Genomic DNA, 15,503 nt, shown 5'->3' on the forward strand with positions numbered 1-15,503 from the left:
AAAGACTTGTGCACAGACTCTGGCTGCTTTCAACAGGTTTGAGGGAACCAAAAGAAAAAGAAGAGCTGGGCTCCTGAATGGAGGGAGGAGACACTGGGTGGATAAAGTAAGGAGAAAGAGTGGAGAAAGGTAGGCAAGAGTCACCAAATGGAAAGATGTAAGAGTCAGCTTCAAGTTTTTCTAAGTGGACAAGGAATTCAAATATTCCGGGTTTTGTGGGGGAGGGGGATAATTTTCAAGATACTTCTCAGAAATTGTACCAGAAACGTGAAAATAAAATTGGTGATTGATTGACAGCCTTGCAAGTTAGAAAGCTCATAAGGAACAGACAAAGGTAATAGAGATGGCTATGTGGTCAGTGTCCAAACTGCAGGCATTTGGTGATGAAAGTAATAACCTGTGAGATAAAGACAAATATAGATGAAGAAAATGGGGATAAAGACAAAGATTGAAATTGCAAAAACAGTCAAGATCAAGATAAGGGCCGGGCACGGTGGCTCACGCCTGTAATCCCAGCACTTTGGGAGGCCGAGGCAGGTGGATCACGAGGTCAGGAGATCGAGACCATCCTGGCTAGCACGGTGAAACCCCGTTTCTACTAAAAACACAAAAAATTAGCCAGGCATGGTGGTGGGCGCCTGTAGCTCCAGGTACTTGGGAGGCTGAGGCGGGAGAATGGCATGAACCTGGGAAATGGGTCTTGCAGTGAACCGAGATTACACCACTGCACTCCAGCCTGGGTGACAGAGTGAGACTCCATCTCAAAAAAAAAAAGATCAAGATAACATTCAGAGAAACAAAGCTAGAAGAGAGAACAGGAGGAGGAGGTGATATAGAAAGAAGTTTACCTCAATAATAAAACTAGATCTAGAACCATAAACAGGAAAACAGGTGGAATGAGATACATACAAAGGGTTATAAATGGAGTGGTATAAAAAATTAGGTACAACGAGAAGTATGTAGAGAAAGAATCAAAAGATGAGAGAAAAATAGAGGTGAGAAGGGGAAAGTGTAAAAGGGACAGAAAAGAATGATGGAGAAATTGTAGGATCTGAAATGACCATGAGATAAAAGCAATTTTAGCCCAAGGCATGATTCATAATAGCAGTAAGTTTTCAGAGTAAAGTGTCCCCTGGCCCCTCTGACTCACCCAGATTACAAAAGCCCTCACCCAGGCATTTCATCCACTCCTATGATTTCGATCACCACCCACAACCTCATGATTCCTACATGTGTATCTCCAGCCAGCCCTGTCTTCTAAACTCTTTATCCAAGTGTCAGAAGACTCCTGTTGGAGGTCCTGAAGGCCTTAGACTTCACCACTTGGATGTTACTCAAGACCTTCAAAGTCAACACCTCCAAAACTGAGCACATCACCTTTTTCCCTAAAACCAGCCTTTGCTCCTCCAGTGTTCTCCATCACTGAAACAAACTATTAATTGACCCTTTATTTCAAGATGAAATTCTCAGGGTTATTCATGAATAGAAGGGACAAATACAGTGAGAAACCACAAAAGAAAAAGAGATTTCGGAGGTAGAGCCCATCCCTTAATTTAGCTGTGGGGAGTGGGTAGTCACTGATGTTGGGGGAAAGGAGAATCTTGGAGGAGAGTGGGCACAAATAAAAATGTTTACAAATCACAATTTAGGATCAGAGCTACAAGGACCTGAAAATGAGAAGTGCCCCTGTGTCATGTGTTTTCCAAAAGGTGTGCCAAGAAGCCAAGAAGCAAGGACTGAAAGTAGTCAAGCATCTGATATGATGGGTAAGGCTACCCTAAGGTCTTGGGATGGAAGTGGCTCAATGGATATCACAGACACTGGGTAGGGATGTGGGAAGTGATCAGAGTTGAAGCAAAGCATCAGGCAATCTCTGGATCACCAGCAGGAAGTGGGCCCACAGACCCCAAGCTTCAGAATTTCAGAAGTCTGAAATCATAGCCCCCGTTTCCTCCTGCTCTTGACTGTGAGACGACTGTGACAAAGAACAGGTTTAGTGCATGCCAGAATCCTGTTCTTTGCATTTGCTTAACCTGACCCTTTTGGGAACTGCAGGGAGGCAACAGATCATTATAAAGTCATATTTAACAGAATGGGCTCTCTTGGTTAGGAGGTAAAAGAAAATACACTGGTAAACATAGCAGTATCTCACTATATTAGCGTATCAATAGTAAAGTGTTGAATTTATAAAGTGAGTTCCACCCTTGTTCTTGAAAAAAAAAAAAACTCGTTCTTCCACTCACAGGTAATAGTGTCACTGTCATAACTTTGGAAAGCCTAAAAAGACAAATAGTCCTGCTACCTGTCAGAAAAAAAAAAAAAAAAAACTCAGATACCTACTTTTAATCTAAAAATACATAGTTTTGAAAGATATCTTCTTGTCTGTTATTGATTTATATAGTGATTTCCTATTAACTTTTGCAGATAAGATCATATTTAATATTCATAAAAGTTTTAAAGTTGAACAAGATAACTGTTGCTATCCCTGTTTCATAAATGAGGAAATTGGTGCATAAAAGTAATGAAGAGCTGTTTCAAAGTCTCGGAGAACTACAGGAAGACCTTAGACATCAATAAAAGGTCTGTTTCCTTTGGAAGGAAGACAGATAAATTATACTCAGAATATTGTTACAAACATGAGCCTTCCATGCAGTGTGAATTGTCATAAGATTTATAAATTTTACTTATAAATTACAGTTCTCTGACCACTACCTGTCACTTTCTAGATACCATGGATGTTGAAAACAATTCTACTTTGGAAAAACACAGTGGGAAAAGAAGTAAGAATAAATAAGAATTTACTTAATTTGTATATTACAAATGAACTATTTTTTAATGCTAAGGTTTATTATCATTATTTTCTTTTTTCACCTTTTATTATAGATTAAAGGGTACATGTGCAGGTTTGTTACATGGGTAAATTGTGTGATGCTGAGGCTTGGGGTCCCAAAAATCCCATCACTCAGACAGTAAGCATAGTACCCAAGAGATGGTTCTTCAGCCCATGCCATCCTCTCCCCTCCCCCATCTAGTGGTCCCCAGTGTCTCTTGTTCCCATCTTCACATTTATGTGTATTCAGTGTTTAGCTCCCACTTATAAGTAAGAACATGCAGTATTTCGTTTTCTGTTATTGCATTAAGTTGCTTAAGATAATGCCTCCAGCTCCATCCATGTTGCTGCAAAGGGCATGATGTCATTCTTTTTTTTTTTTTTTATTATACTTTAAGTTCTAGGGTACATGTGCACAACGTGCAGGTTTGTTACATATGTATACATGTGCCATGTTGGTGTGCTGCACCCATTAACTCTATCTCCTAATGCTATCCCTCTCCACTCCCTCCACCCCACAAGAGGCCCCGGTGTGTGATGTTCCCCTTCCTGTGTCTATTCTTTTCATGGCTGCATAGTATTTCATGGTGAATATGTGTGCCACATTTTGTTTATCCAGTTCACTGTTGATGGGCAACTAGATTGGTTCTATGTCTTTGTTGTTGTGAATAGCACTATAAGGAACATATGAGTGCATGTATCTTTTTGATAGAACAAATTATTTTCCTTTGGGAATATACCTAAAGGTGGTGGGATTGCTGAGTAGAATAGCATTTCTGTCTGCAGGTCTTTGAGGAGTCTCCACACTGTCTTCCACAATGGTTGAACTAATTTTACACTCCCACCAACAGTGTATAAGCGTTCCTTTTCCTCCACAACCTCGCCAGCATCTGTAATTTTCTTGACTTTTTGATAATAGCCACTCTGAGTAGTGTGAGATGGTATCTCACTGTGGTTTTGATTTGCATTTATCTGATATTAGTGATGTTGGGCATTTTTTCATGTTTGTTGACCACTTGTATGTCTTCTTTAAAGAAGTGTCTGTTCATGTCCTTTGCCTATTTTTCAATTGGATTTTTTTGGTTTTTGCTTGTTGATTTGTTTAAGTTCCTTATAGATTCTGGATATCAGATCTTTGTTATATGCACAGTTTGCAAAAATTTTCTCCCATTCTGAAGGCTGTCTGTTTGCTCTTTTGGTAATTTCTTTTGTTGTGCAGAAGATATTTAGTTTAATTAGGTCCCACTTGTCAATTTTTGTTTTAGTTGCAATTGCTTTTGGAGATTCAGCCATAAATTCTTTGCCAAAGCCTATATCAGGAAGGGTATTTCCTAGGTTTATTCTAGGATTTTCATAGTTTTAGGTCTTACGTTTAAATCTTTAATCTATCTTGAGTTAATTTTTGTATAGGATGAGAAGTATGGATCCAGTTTCATTTTTCTTCATATGTCTAGCCAGTTATTCCAGCGTCATTTATTGAATAGACAATCCATTTCCCATTGCTTATTTTTGTTGAAGATCAGATGGTTGTAGGTGAGCAGGTTTGTTTCTGAGTTCTCTGTTCTGTTCCACTGGTCTATGTGTCTGTTTTTGTACCAGTACCATGCTATTTTGATTTCTGTAGCCTTATAGTATAGTTAGAAGTCAAGCAATGTGATGCCTCTAGCTTTGTTCTTTTTGCTTACAATTGCTTTGTCTATTCAGGCTCTTTTATGGTTCCAACTGAGTTTTAGAATTGATTTTTCTAATTCGGTGAAGAATGATGCTTTTATTTTGATAAGGATGGTGTTGAATCTGTAAATTGATTTAAACAGTATAGTCATTCAAACTATATTGATTCTTCCAATCCATGAGCATGGAAAAATTTTCTATTTATTTGTGTCATCTCTGATTTCAGCAGTGTTTTTTAGTTCTTCTTGTAGACCTCTTTCACCTCCTTGGTTGGATGAATTCCTAGGGATCTCATTTTCTTTTTTCTTTATTTTATTTTTTTATTTGTTTATTATTATTATTATACTTTAAGTTCTAGGGTACATGTGCATAACATGCAGGTTTGTTACATATGTATACTTGTGCCACGTTGGTGTGCTGCACCCATCAACTCGTCAGCACCCATCAACTCGTCATTTACATCAGGTATAACTTCCAATGTAATCCCTCCCCCCTTCCCCCTCCCCATGATAGGCCCCGGTGTGTGATGTTCCCCTTCCTGAGTCCAGGTGATCTCATTGTTCAGTTCCCACCTATGAGTGAGAACATGCGGTGTTTGGTTTTCTGTTCTTGTGATAGTTTGCTAAGCATGATGGTTTCCAGCTGCATCCATGTCCCTACAAAGGACACAAACTCATTCTTTTTTATGGCTGCATAGTATTCCATGGTGTATATGTGCCACATTTTCTTAATCCAGTCTGTCACTGATGGACATTTGGGTTGATTCCAAGTCTTTGCTATTGTGAATAGTGCCACAATAAACATACGTGTGCATGTGTCTTTATAGCAGCATGATTTATAATCCTTTGGGTATATACCCAGTAATGGGATGGCTGGGTCCAATGGTACATCTAGTTCTAGATCCTTGAGGAATCGCCATACTGTTTTCCATAATGGTTGAACTAGTTTACAATCCCACCAACAGTGTAAAAGTGTTCCTATTTCTCCACATCCTCTCCAGCACCTGTTGTTTCCTGACTTTTTAATGATTGCCATTCTAACTGGTGTGAGATGGTATCTCATTGTGGTTTTGATTTGCATTTCTCTGATGGCCAGTGATGATGAGCATTTTTTCATGTGTCTGTTGGCTGTATGAATGTCTTCTTTTGAGAAATGTCTGTTCATATCCTTTGCCCACTTTTTGATGGGGTTGTTTGTTTTTTTCTTGTAAATTTGTTTGAGTTCTTTGTAGGTTCTGGATATTAGCCCTTTGTCAGATGAGTAGATTGCAAAAATTTTCTCCCATTCTGTAGGTTGCCTGTTCACTCTGATGGTGGTTTCTTTTGCTGTGCAGAAGTTCTTTAGTTTAATTAGATCCCATTTGTCAATTTTGGCTTTTGCTGCCGTTGCTTTTGGTGTTTTAGACATGAAGTCTTTGCCCATGCCTATGTCCTGAATGGTACTACCTAGGTTTTCTTCTAGGGTTTTTATGGTATTAGGTCTAACATTTAAGTCTCTAATCCATCTTGAATTAATTTTCGTATAAGGAGTAAGGAAAGGATCCAGTTTCAGCTTTCTACTTATGGCTAGCCAATTTTCCCAGCACTATTTATTAAATAGGGAAATCCTTTCCCCATTTCTTGTTTCTCTCAGGTTTGTCAAAGATCAGATGGCTGTAGATGTGTGGTATTATTTCTGAGGACTCTGTTCTGTTCCATTGGTCTATATCTCTGTTTTGGTACCAGTACCATGCTGTTTTGGTTACTGTAGCCTTGTAGTATAGTTTGAAGTCAGGTAGCGTGATGCCTCCAGCTTTGTTCTTTTGACTTAGGATTTTCTTGGCAATGCGGGCTCTTTTTTGGTTCCATATGAACTTTAAAGCAGTTTTTTCCAATTCTGTGAAGAAACTCATTGGTAGCTTGATGGGGATGGCATTGAATCTATAAATAACCTTGGGCAGTATGGCCATTTTCACGATATTGATTCTTCCTATCCATGAGCATGGTATGTTCTTCCATTTGTTTGTGTCCTCTTTTATTTCACTGAGCAGTGGTTTGTAGTTCTCCTTGAAGAGGTCCTTTACATCCCTTGTAAGTTGGATTCCTAGGTATTTTATTCTCTTTGAAGCAATTGTGAATGGAAGTTCATTCATGATTTGGCTCTCTATTTGTCTGTTACTGGTGTATAAGAATGCTTGTGATTTTTTCACATTAACTTTGTATCCTGAGACTTTGCTGAAGTTGCTTATCAGCTTAAGGAGATTTTGGGCTGAGAAAATGGGGTTTTCTAAATATACAATCATGTCGTCTGCAAACAGGGACAATTTGACTTCTTCTTTTCCTAACTGAATCCCCTTGATTTCTTTCTCTTGCCTGATTGCCCTAGCCAGAACTTCCAACACTATGTTGAATAGGAGTGGTGAGAGAGGGCATCCCTGTCTTGTGCCAGTTTTCAAAGGGAATTTTTTCAGTTTTTGCCCATTCAGTATGATATTGGCTGTGGGTTTGTCATAAATAGCTCTTATTATTTTGAGGTACGTTCCATCAATACCGAATTTATTGAACGTTTTTAGCATGAAGGGCTGTTGAATTTTGTCAAAAGCCTTTTCTGCATTTATTGAGATAATCATGTGGTTCTTGTCTTTGGTTCTGTTTATATGCTGGATTATGTTTATTGATTTGCGAATGTTGAACCAGCCTTGCATCCCAGGGATGAAGCCCACTTGATCATGGTGGATAAGCTTTTTGATGTGCTGCTGAATCCGGTTTGCCAGTATTTTATTGAGGATTTTTGCATCGATGTTCATCAGGGATATTGGTCTAAAATTCTCTTTTTTTTGTTGTGTCTCTGCCAGGCTTTGGTATCAGGATGATGTTGGCCTCATAAAATGAGTTAGGGGGGATTCCCTCTTTTTCTATTGATTGGAATAGTTTCAGAAGGAATGGTACCAGCTCCTCCTTGTACCTCTGGTAGAATTCAGCTGTGAATCCGTCTGGTCCTGGACTTTTTTTGGTTGGTAGGCTATTAATTATTGCCTCATTTTCAGAGCCTGCTATTGGTCTATTCAGGGATTCAACTTCTTCCTGGCTTAGTCTTGGAAGAGTGTAAGTGTCCAGGAAATTATCCATTTCTTCTAGATTTTCTAGTTTATTTGCATAGAGGTGTTTATAGTATTCTCTGATGGTAGTTTGTATTTCTGTGGGGTCGGTGGTGATATCCCCTTTATCATTTTTTATTGCGTCTATTTGATTCTTCTCTCTTTTCTTCTTTATTAGTCTTGCTAATGGTCTGTCAATTTTGTTGATCTTTTCAAAAAACCAACTCCTGGATTCATTGATTTTTTGGAGGGTTTTTTGTGTCTCTATCTCCTTCAGTTCTGCTCTGATCTTTGTTATTTCTTGCCTTCTGCTAGCTTTTGAATGTGTTTGCTCTTGCTTCTCTAGTTCTTTTAATTGTGATGTTAGAGTGTCAATTTTAGATCTTTCCAGCTTTCTCTTGTAGGCATTTAGTGCTATAAATTTCCCTCTACACACTGCTTTAAATGTGTCCCAGAGATTCTGGTATGTTGTATCTTTGTTCTCATTGGTTTCAAAGAACATCTTTATTTCTGCCTTCATTTCGTTATGTACCCAGTAGTCATTCAGGAGCAGATTGTTCAGTTTCCATGTAGTTGAGCGGTTTTGATTGAATTTCTTAGTCCTGAGTTCTAGTTTGATTGCACTGTGGTCTGAGAGACAGTTTGTTATAATTTCTGTTCTTGTACATTTGCTGAGGAGTGCTTTACTTCCAATTATGTGGTCAATTTTGGAATAAGTGTGATGTGGTGCTGAGAAGAATGTATATTCTGTTGATTTGGGGTGGAGAGTTCTATAGATGTCTATTAGGTCTGCTTGCTGCAGAGATGAGTTCAATTCCTGGATATCCTTGTTAACTTTCTGTCTCGTTGATCTGTCTAATGTTGACAGTGGAGTGTTGAAGTCTCCCATTATTATTGTATGGGAGTCTAAGTCTCTTTGTAAGTCTCTAAGGACTTGCTTTATGAATCTGGGTGCTCCTGTATTGGGTGCATATATATTTAGGATAGTTAGCTCTTCCTGTTGAATTGATCCCTTTACCATTGTGTAATGGCCTTCTTTGTCTCTTTTGATCTTTGATGGTTTAAAGTCTGTTTTATCAGAGACTAGTATTGCAACCCTTGCTTTTTTTTGTTCTCCATTTGCTTGGTAGATCTTCCTCCATCCCTTTATTTTGAGCCTATGTATGTCTCTGCATGTGAGATGGGTCTCCTGAATACAGCAGACTGATGGGTCTTGACTCTTTATCCAGTTTGCCAGTCTGTGTCTTTTAATTGGAGCATTTAGTCCATTTACATTTAAGGTTAATATTGTTATGTGTGAACTTGATCCTGCCATTATGATATTAACTGGTTATTTTGCTCGTTAGTTGATGCAGTTTCTTCCTAGCCTCGATGGTCTTTACATTTTGGCATGTTTTTGCAATGGCTGGTACCAGTTGTTCCTTTCCATGTTTAGTGCTTCCTTCAGGGTCTCTTGTAAGGCAGGCCTGGTGGTGACAAAATCTCTAAGCATTTGCTTATCTGTAAAGGATTTTATTTCTCCCTCACTTATGAAACTTAGTTTGGCTGGATATGAAATTCTGGGTTTAAAATTCTTTTCTTTAAGAATGTTGAATATTGGCCCCCACTCTCTTCTGGCTTGTAGAGTTTCTGCCGAGAGATCTGCTGTTAGTCTGATGGGCTTCCCTTTGTGGGTAATCCGACCTTTCTCTCTGGCTGCCCTTAAGATTTTTTCCTTCATTTCAACTTTGGTGAATCTGGCAATTATGTGTCTTGGAGTTGCTCTTCTCGAGGAGTATCTTTGTGGCGTTCTCTGTATTTCCTGAATTTGAATATTGGCCTGCCCTACTAGGTTGGGGAAGTTCTCCTGGATGATATCCTGAAGAGTGTTTTCCAACTTGGTTCCATTTTCCCCCTCACTTTCAGGCACCCCAATCAGACGTAGATTTGGTCTTTTTACATAATCCCATACTTCTTGCAGGCTTTGTTCATTTCTTTTTCTTCTTTTTTATTTTGGTTTCTCTTCTCGCTTCATTTCATTCATTTGATCCTCAATCGCTGACATTCTTTTTTTTTTTTTTTTTTTTTTTTGAGACGGAGTCTGGCTCTGTCACCCAGGCTGGAGTGCAGTTGCCGGATCTCAGCTCACTGCAAGCTCCGCCTCCCGGGTTTACGCCATTCTCCTGCCTCAGCCTCCCGAGTAGCTGGGACTACAGGCGCCGCCACCATGCCCGGCTAGTTTTTTGTATTTTTTTAGTAGAGACTGGGTTTCACCGTGTTAGCCAGGATGGTCTCGATCTCCTGACCTCGTGATCCGCCCGTCTCGGCCTCCCAAAGTGCTGGGATTACAGGCTTGAGCCACCGCGCCCGGCCAGTCGCTGACATTCTTTCTTCCAACCATGACACGAGAAATACGTGACAAATGCACAAGCTTCAGTAACCGACTCGATCAACTGGAAGAAAGAATCGCTGACATTCTTTCTTCCAGTTGATCGAGTCGGTTACTGAAGCTTGTGCATTTGTCACGTATTTCTCGTGTCATGGTTTTCATCTCTGTCATTTCGTTTATGACCTTCTCTGCATTAATTACTCTAGCTATCAATTCTTCCACTCTTTTTTCAAGATTTTTAGTTTCTTTGCGTTGGGTACATAATTCCTCCTTTAGCTCTGAGAAGTTTGATGGACTGAAGCCTTCTTCTCTCATCTCATCAAAGTCATTCTCCGTCCAGCTTTGATCCATTGCTGGCGATGAGCTGTGCTCCTTGCAGGGGGAGATGAGCTCTTATTTTTTGAATTTCCAGCTTTTCTGCCCTGCTTTTTCCCCATCTTTGTGGTTTTATCTGCCTCTGGTCTTTGATGATGGTGACGTACTGATGGGGTTTTGGTGTAGGTGTCCTTCCTGTTTGATAGTTTTCCTTCTAACAGTCAGGACCCTCAGCTGTAGGTCTGTTGGAGATTGCTTGAGGTCCACTCCAGACCCTCTTTGCCTGGGTATCAGCAGCAGAGGCTGCAGAAGATAGAATATTGCTGAACAGCTAGTGTACCTGTCTGATTCTTACTTTGGAAACTTCCTCTCAGGGGTGTACTCCACCCTGTGAGGTGTGGGGTGTCAGACTGCCGCTAGTGGGGGATGTCTCCCAGTTAGGCTACTCAGGGGTCAGGGACCCACTTGAGCAGGCAGTCTGTCTGTTCTCAGATCTCAACCTCCGTGTTGAGAGATCCACTGCTCTCTTCAAAGCTGTCAGACAGAGTCATTTGCATCTGCAGAGGTTTCTGCTGCTTTTTTTGTTGTTGTTGTTTAGCTGTGCCCTGTCCCCAGAGGTGGAGTCTACAGAGACAGGCAGGTTTCCTTGAGCTGCTGTGAGCTCCACCCAGTTCGAACTTCCCAGTGGCTTTGTTTACCTACTTAAGCCTCAGCAATGGCGGGCGCCCCTCCCCCAGCCTCGCTGCTGCCTTGCGGTTAGATCGCAGACTGCTGTGCTAGCAATGAGGGAGGCTCCGTGGGCGTGGGACCCTCTGGGCCAGGTGTGGGATATAATCTCCTGGTGTGCCTGTTTGCTTAAAAAGCAGTATTGGGGTGGGAGTTACCCAATTTTCCAGGTGTTGTGTGTCTCAGTTCCCATGGCTAGGAAAAGGGATTCCCTTCCCCCTTGCGCTTCCCAGGTGAGGCGATGCCTCGCCCTGCTTCAGCTCTCGCTGGTCAGGCTGCCACAGCTGACCAGCACTGATTGTCCAGCACTCCCTAGTGAGATGAACCCAGTACCTCAGTTGAAAATGCAGAAATCACCGGTCTTCTGTGTCGCCCGCACTAGGAGTTGGAGACTGGAGCTGTTCCTATTCGGCCATCTTGCTCCACCCCTTCGGGATCTCATTTTCTTTGTGGCTATTATAAATGGGACTGTGTTCTTCATTTGATTCTCAGCTAGAACGTTTTTAGTGTATAAAGATGCCACTGATTTTTATGCATCAATTTTATATTCTGAAACTTTACTAAATCCATTTGTCAGTTCCAGGAGCATTTCTTCTACACCTTTCATAAGATAAAACCTGAATGCCTTTTAAGGTAGCAATTTATTTTTTTTTTAAATGCTCATGTTGCTTTTTATTCTATCTTCATCTTGCTTTTTATTCTGATTTTAAAATAGATGTTCTTGTGAACATTGGTGTCTGTCTTTCCAGAATTTTACTATGCATGTATTAACACATTTTGGAATATAGTTTTATTTATTTAAATGAGTAATTCTGTACATTTTTGTCCTTTCTTGCTTTTTAAACTAATATACCTGGACAATAAAAACATATTTAATTGAAATATAAAAAGTCTTATTTCAAGGCTGCTTTAATGAGCATGGTTTTCATTTTTAGTGTGGTCAGGAATTTTTCATTTATTATTGATGATTTCTGTTTCTTCTTTGTAGAACTCTGTCAGAGAATGCTCTCAGTGTTTGTGTGTGTGTGTGTGTGTGTGTGTGTGTGTGTGTTTGAGATGGAGTCTTGCACTGTTGCTCGGGCTGGAGTGGAGTGGTGCAATCTCGACTCACTGCAAGCTCCACCTCCTGGGTTCATACCATTCTCCTGTCTCAGCCTCCAAAGTAGCTGGGACTACAGGTGCCCACCACCACGCCCAGCTAATTTTTTGTATTTTTAGTAGAGTCGAGGTTTCATCGTGTTAGCCAGGATAGTCTCGATCTCCTGACCTTGTGATCCGCCCGCCTCAGCCTCCCAAAGTGCTAGGATTACAGACGTGAGCCACTGCGCCCGGCCCTCTCAGTGTTTCATGTCACTGTGTTTTTCTTATTATTCTGAATGAATATAGAAATCTTATATGTTGTATATATTAAATCTTGATCATATGCGTTGCCAGTATTTTGTCCATTTGTTGTTTTTCTTTTAGATTTGTTAAGGGAATCTTTTGTCCTAGAGTAGTTTTAAATTTTTATGTAGTCAAATTTGTCAGCCTTTTTCTAACTGGTTCTTGGGTTCCGTATCTTATTTACAACAACTATTTCTTCCTCAATATTTTAAAAATATTGTTCTATATTTGATTCTAGAAGTTTGATATAACTGATCATTTTTAATGTTTACATATATAGTCTACATGGGGATTGCCTTTCTGTGTAACTGAGGTGGGAATTTTAAAAATATTCTCCACATTATGGCATGGTGATTTGAATCACCACTTTGATTACACAGTGCCTTTACCTGTCTATATTCTATGTTCTTCTTTTGTAATTGAAGGGACTACAGAAAAGAAAGAAGAGCTCAGAGGTAGAACCATCCTGATGCCTCATTGGGGGTGAATTTTAGAATGAGCTCAAGAAGATCTCTCCCATCTCCTTCCCAAGTCTACTGAAAACTCTGATTAGAAATACATTGAACTGACTAGGCATAGTGGCTTACGCCTGTAATCCCAGTTTCTCAGGAGGCTGAGGAACCCGGGAGGCAGAGGTTGCAGTGAGCCAAGACTGCACCACTGCACCCCAGCCTGGGTGACAGAACAAGACCCTGTCTCAAAAAAAAAAAAGCGTTGAATTTGAAGGTTAATTCGGGAAGAACAGAGACTTTTACTCTTTTATTCATGTCTTATGTAATGTTCCTCCACTAAAAAATTTTTGTATACAATTCTGGCATTTTAAAAAAGTTTTATACATTGTATAAATTTATGTATTACTATGAATATCTTTTTTTCTATTACATAATAACTGGAGTGAATTTAAATGAGACAAGATTCTCAAAATCTTTATTTAAAAGGAAACCTGTAGTCAATTTGTTACCTACTTGCATATGAGAGAATCAGAATGCCACTGAGTTAATATAAAATTTTACAAGCGTTTATACAGTTTAGGGATCCAGATACCACTTAAAATATTATAGCCAGGCCCAAAAATTATCAAATAAAACAATCAATCAGAATTACAGGTTTCTTTGGAAATTGGTTTCATGAGAAGTGGCAATAATTTTGTATTTTGTGGGATTATTACAAGACCTCTTCAAATAGCTCTCCTAAGGACAAGTTTATGTTAACATAGAACAGAACAAATCAGTAACGGTTATGAAAAGACACACTTCCATATTTTGCAAGAGAGTAAGACTGATCTTCTTTTGAAATTTCTCAATTTAACACTTTGTCAAATCAGATTCTTTATGTTAGTGTTGTGGTGCAGAATGTTCTCTCTCCTTCCACAACTGTGGGTCGAGGAGCCTTACCTTTCACCTCCTTCAGCAATTTCTTTTGTTAGTAATGAAGTCTTACGTGTTTAAAATCTAGTCTGTGGAATTCATTAGTTAGCCTTATAAGAAATGTAAGCCCATGGAGCTCAATGTTACTGGGAAAAATAGAGATGCCTGAAATGAATTTCACCTAAAAACAGTGAAATAGGATGCATAGAGATTTTTTTGTTTTTGTTTTTTTGTTTGAGATGGAGTCCAGCTCTGTTACCCAGGCCAGAGTGCAGAGGTGCAACCTTGGCTCACTGCAACCTCTGCCTCCCGGGTTCAAGCAATTCTCCCATCTCAGCCTCCTGAGTGGCTACGATTACAGGTGGATGTCCATCACCATACCCGGCTAATTTTTGTATTTTTAGTAGAGATGTGGTTTCACCATATTGGTTAGGCTGTTCTCGAACTCCTGACCTCAGGCGATCCACCCACTTTGACTTTCCAAAGTGCTGGGATTACAGGCGTGAGCCACCGTGCCAGGCCTAGGATGCATATATATTTTTCAACTACAGCTCTCCCATTCTCCATTCTGAATGAGCTCCAGATCCCATATCATTTTATTTTAAGATTTCCTTTCGTCTTGTCTTCACCTAAATATATAAAGTGAAGTTAGTTCAGTATTTAGGTGAGGATGCTGATGGTGTCTTTCTTTTAACACTGCATCTTGTATAATATTTTACAGACATTGCTACTGTTTATAGGCTAATTATTATTCCCAGCATCATTAAAATACTTTCTGCATTTTATTTTCTTTTATCTCAAAATAGGGATGGCCTTTTTTTATACCACTTCCATTTATCAGACCTCATCCTATGGATCTCATCACGCTTCCCTTTTTACTGTTCTACTTATCTATTTCACACTCCCACCCCTCCCACAACCTTTCTTTCCTTGTAAATTAGATCACAGCTGTACTAAAGACTCAGTCTTCCTTCAGGGTACATGTTTTGGGTTAGGACGTACAAGTGGGCTTCAAAACTGTCCATCGCTATTGGAGTAAAATAGGAAATCCAGTGAAATGGAAAAAACAGCCAGATTTAAAGGGATCCCCCAACCAAGAGTGTGGAAGGCTTCAGCACAGACGCCAAGATTTTGAGAGATTTTGGCCAAGCCCATGCTCACGGTGAAGACGGTGGAATGTCTTTGGTTGGAGAGGAAGTGACCATAGCTCAGTCTATAGGATATGGCAAGACAATTCACGGTGACCCCCAGTTCCACAGGATAAGGCAGTGTGCTCAGAGCCTGCAATAGTCTTTCTAGAGCATGATTTGGCCATCTTGACCAATGAAGGACAGGATTCATGGCTTACTCTCTGACCTTTTGTCAGACCTCTCCTCAAATGCTGACTTAAGAGAAGTCCTTCCTGGTTCTTCTACATAAAATTACACATCCTCCTCCCACACACACTTCTAGCCCCATTCACCACTCCCTGAAGTCCTTATTCTGGTTTACTTTTCCACAAAACACTCTACCACCTTCTGTGTTTGTTTCTTCATTGCTGTCTCCCCACTAGACCGTAAGCTCTACGCCAGCAAGGACTTTGTTTTATTCACAACTGCATCCTCACCATCTAGGATAGTGGGTCGCTTCACAGTAAGTGCCCAATTAATAGTTATTGGATGAGTAATTTGCGTGAATAAATTAATTCTAGCAGCTTGTGAAAATTTAATCCAAATATATGATTGTACAAAATATGTACTTAGAGCAAACAAAGAAAAAATATTAAAA

The 15,503-nt window shown here is 39.9% G+C and overlaps 1 protein-coding gene across 12 annotated transcripts in view; it reads left to right on the plus strand.

The window, feature by feature from the left end:
• The window catches only part of SP100 (SP100 nuclear antigen), a 136,951-nt gene that overhangs the window by 56,653 nt on the left and 64,795 nt on the right, over positions 1-15,503 (plus strand). For 10 of the 12 annotated variants that reach the window (XM_073020134.1, XM_038001405.2, XM_038001410.2 and 7 more), the window contains 2 exons: positions 1,650-1,766; positions 2,727-2,780. In XM_073020134.1, the coding sequence (XP_072876235.1) occupies positions 1,650-1,766; positions 2,727-2,780 (171 nt within the window). The remainder of the gene's footprint in view (positions 1-1,649; positions 1,767-2,726; positions 2,781-15,503) is intronic. The other 2 variants (XM_038001407.2, XM_038001413.2) reach the window with 1 other exon arrangement.

The sequence above is a fragment of the Chlorocebus sabaeus genome, chromosome 10 (assembly GCF_047675955.1).
Source record: "Chlorocebus sabaeus isolate Y175 chromosome 10, mChlSab1.0.hap1, whole genome shotgun sequence".
NCBI classification, from domain to species: Eukaryota; Metazoa; Chordata; class Mammalia; order Primates; family Cercopithecidae; genus Chlorocebus; species Chlorocebus sabaeus.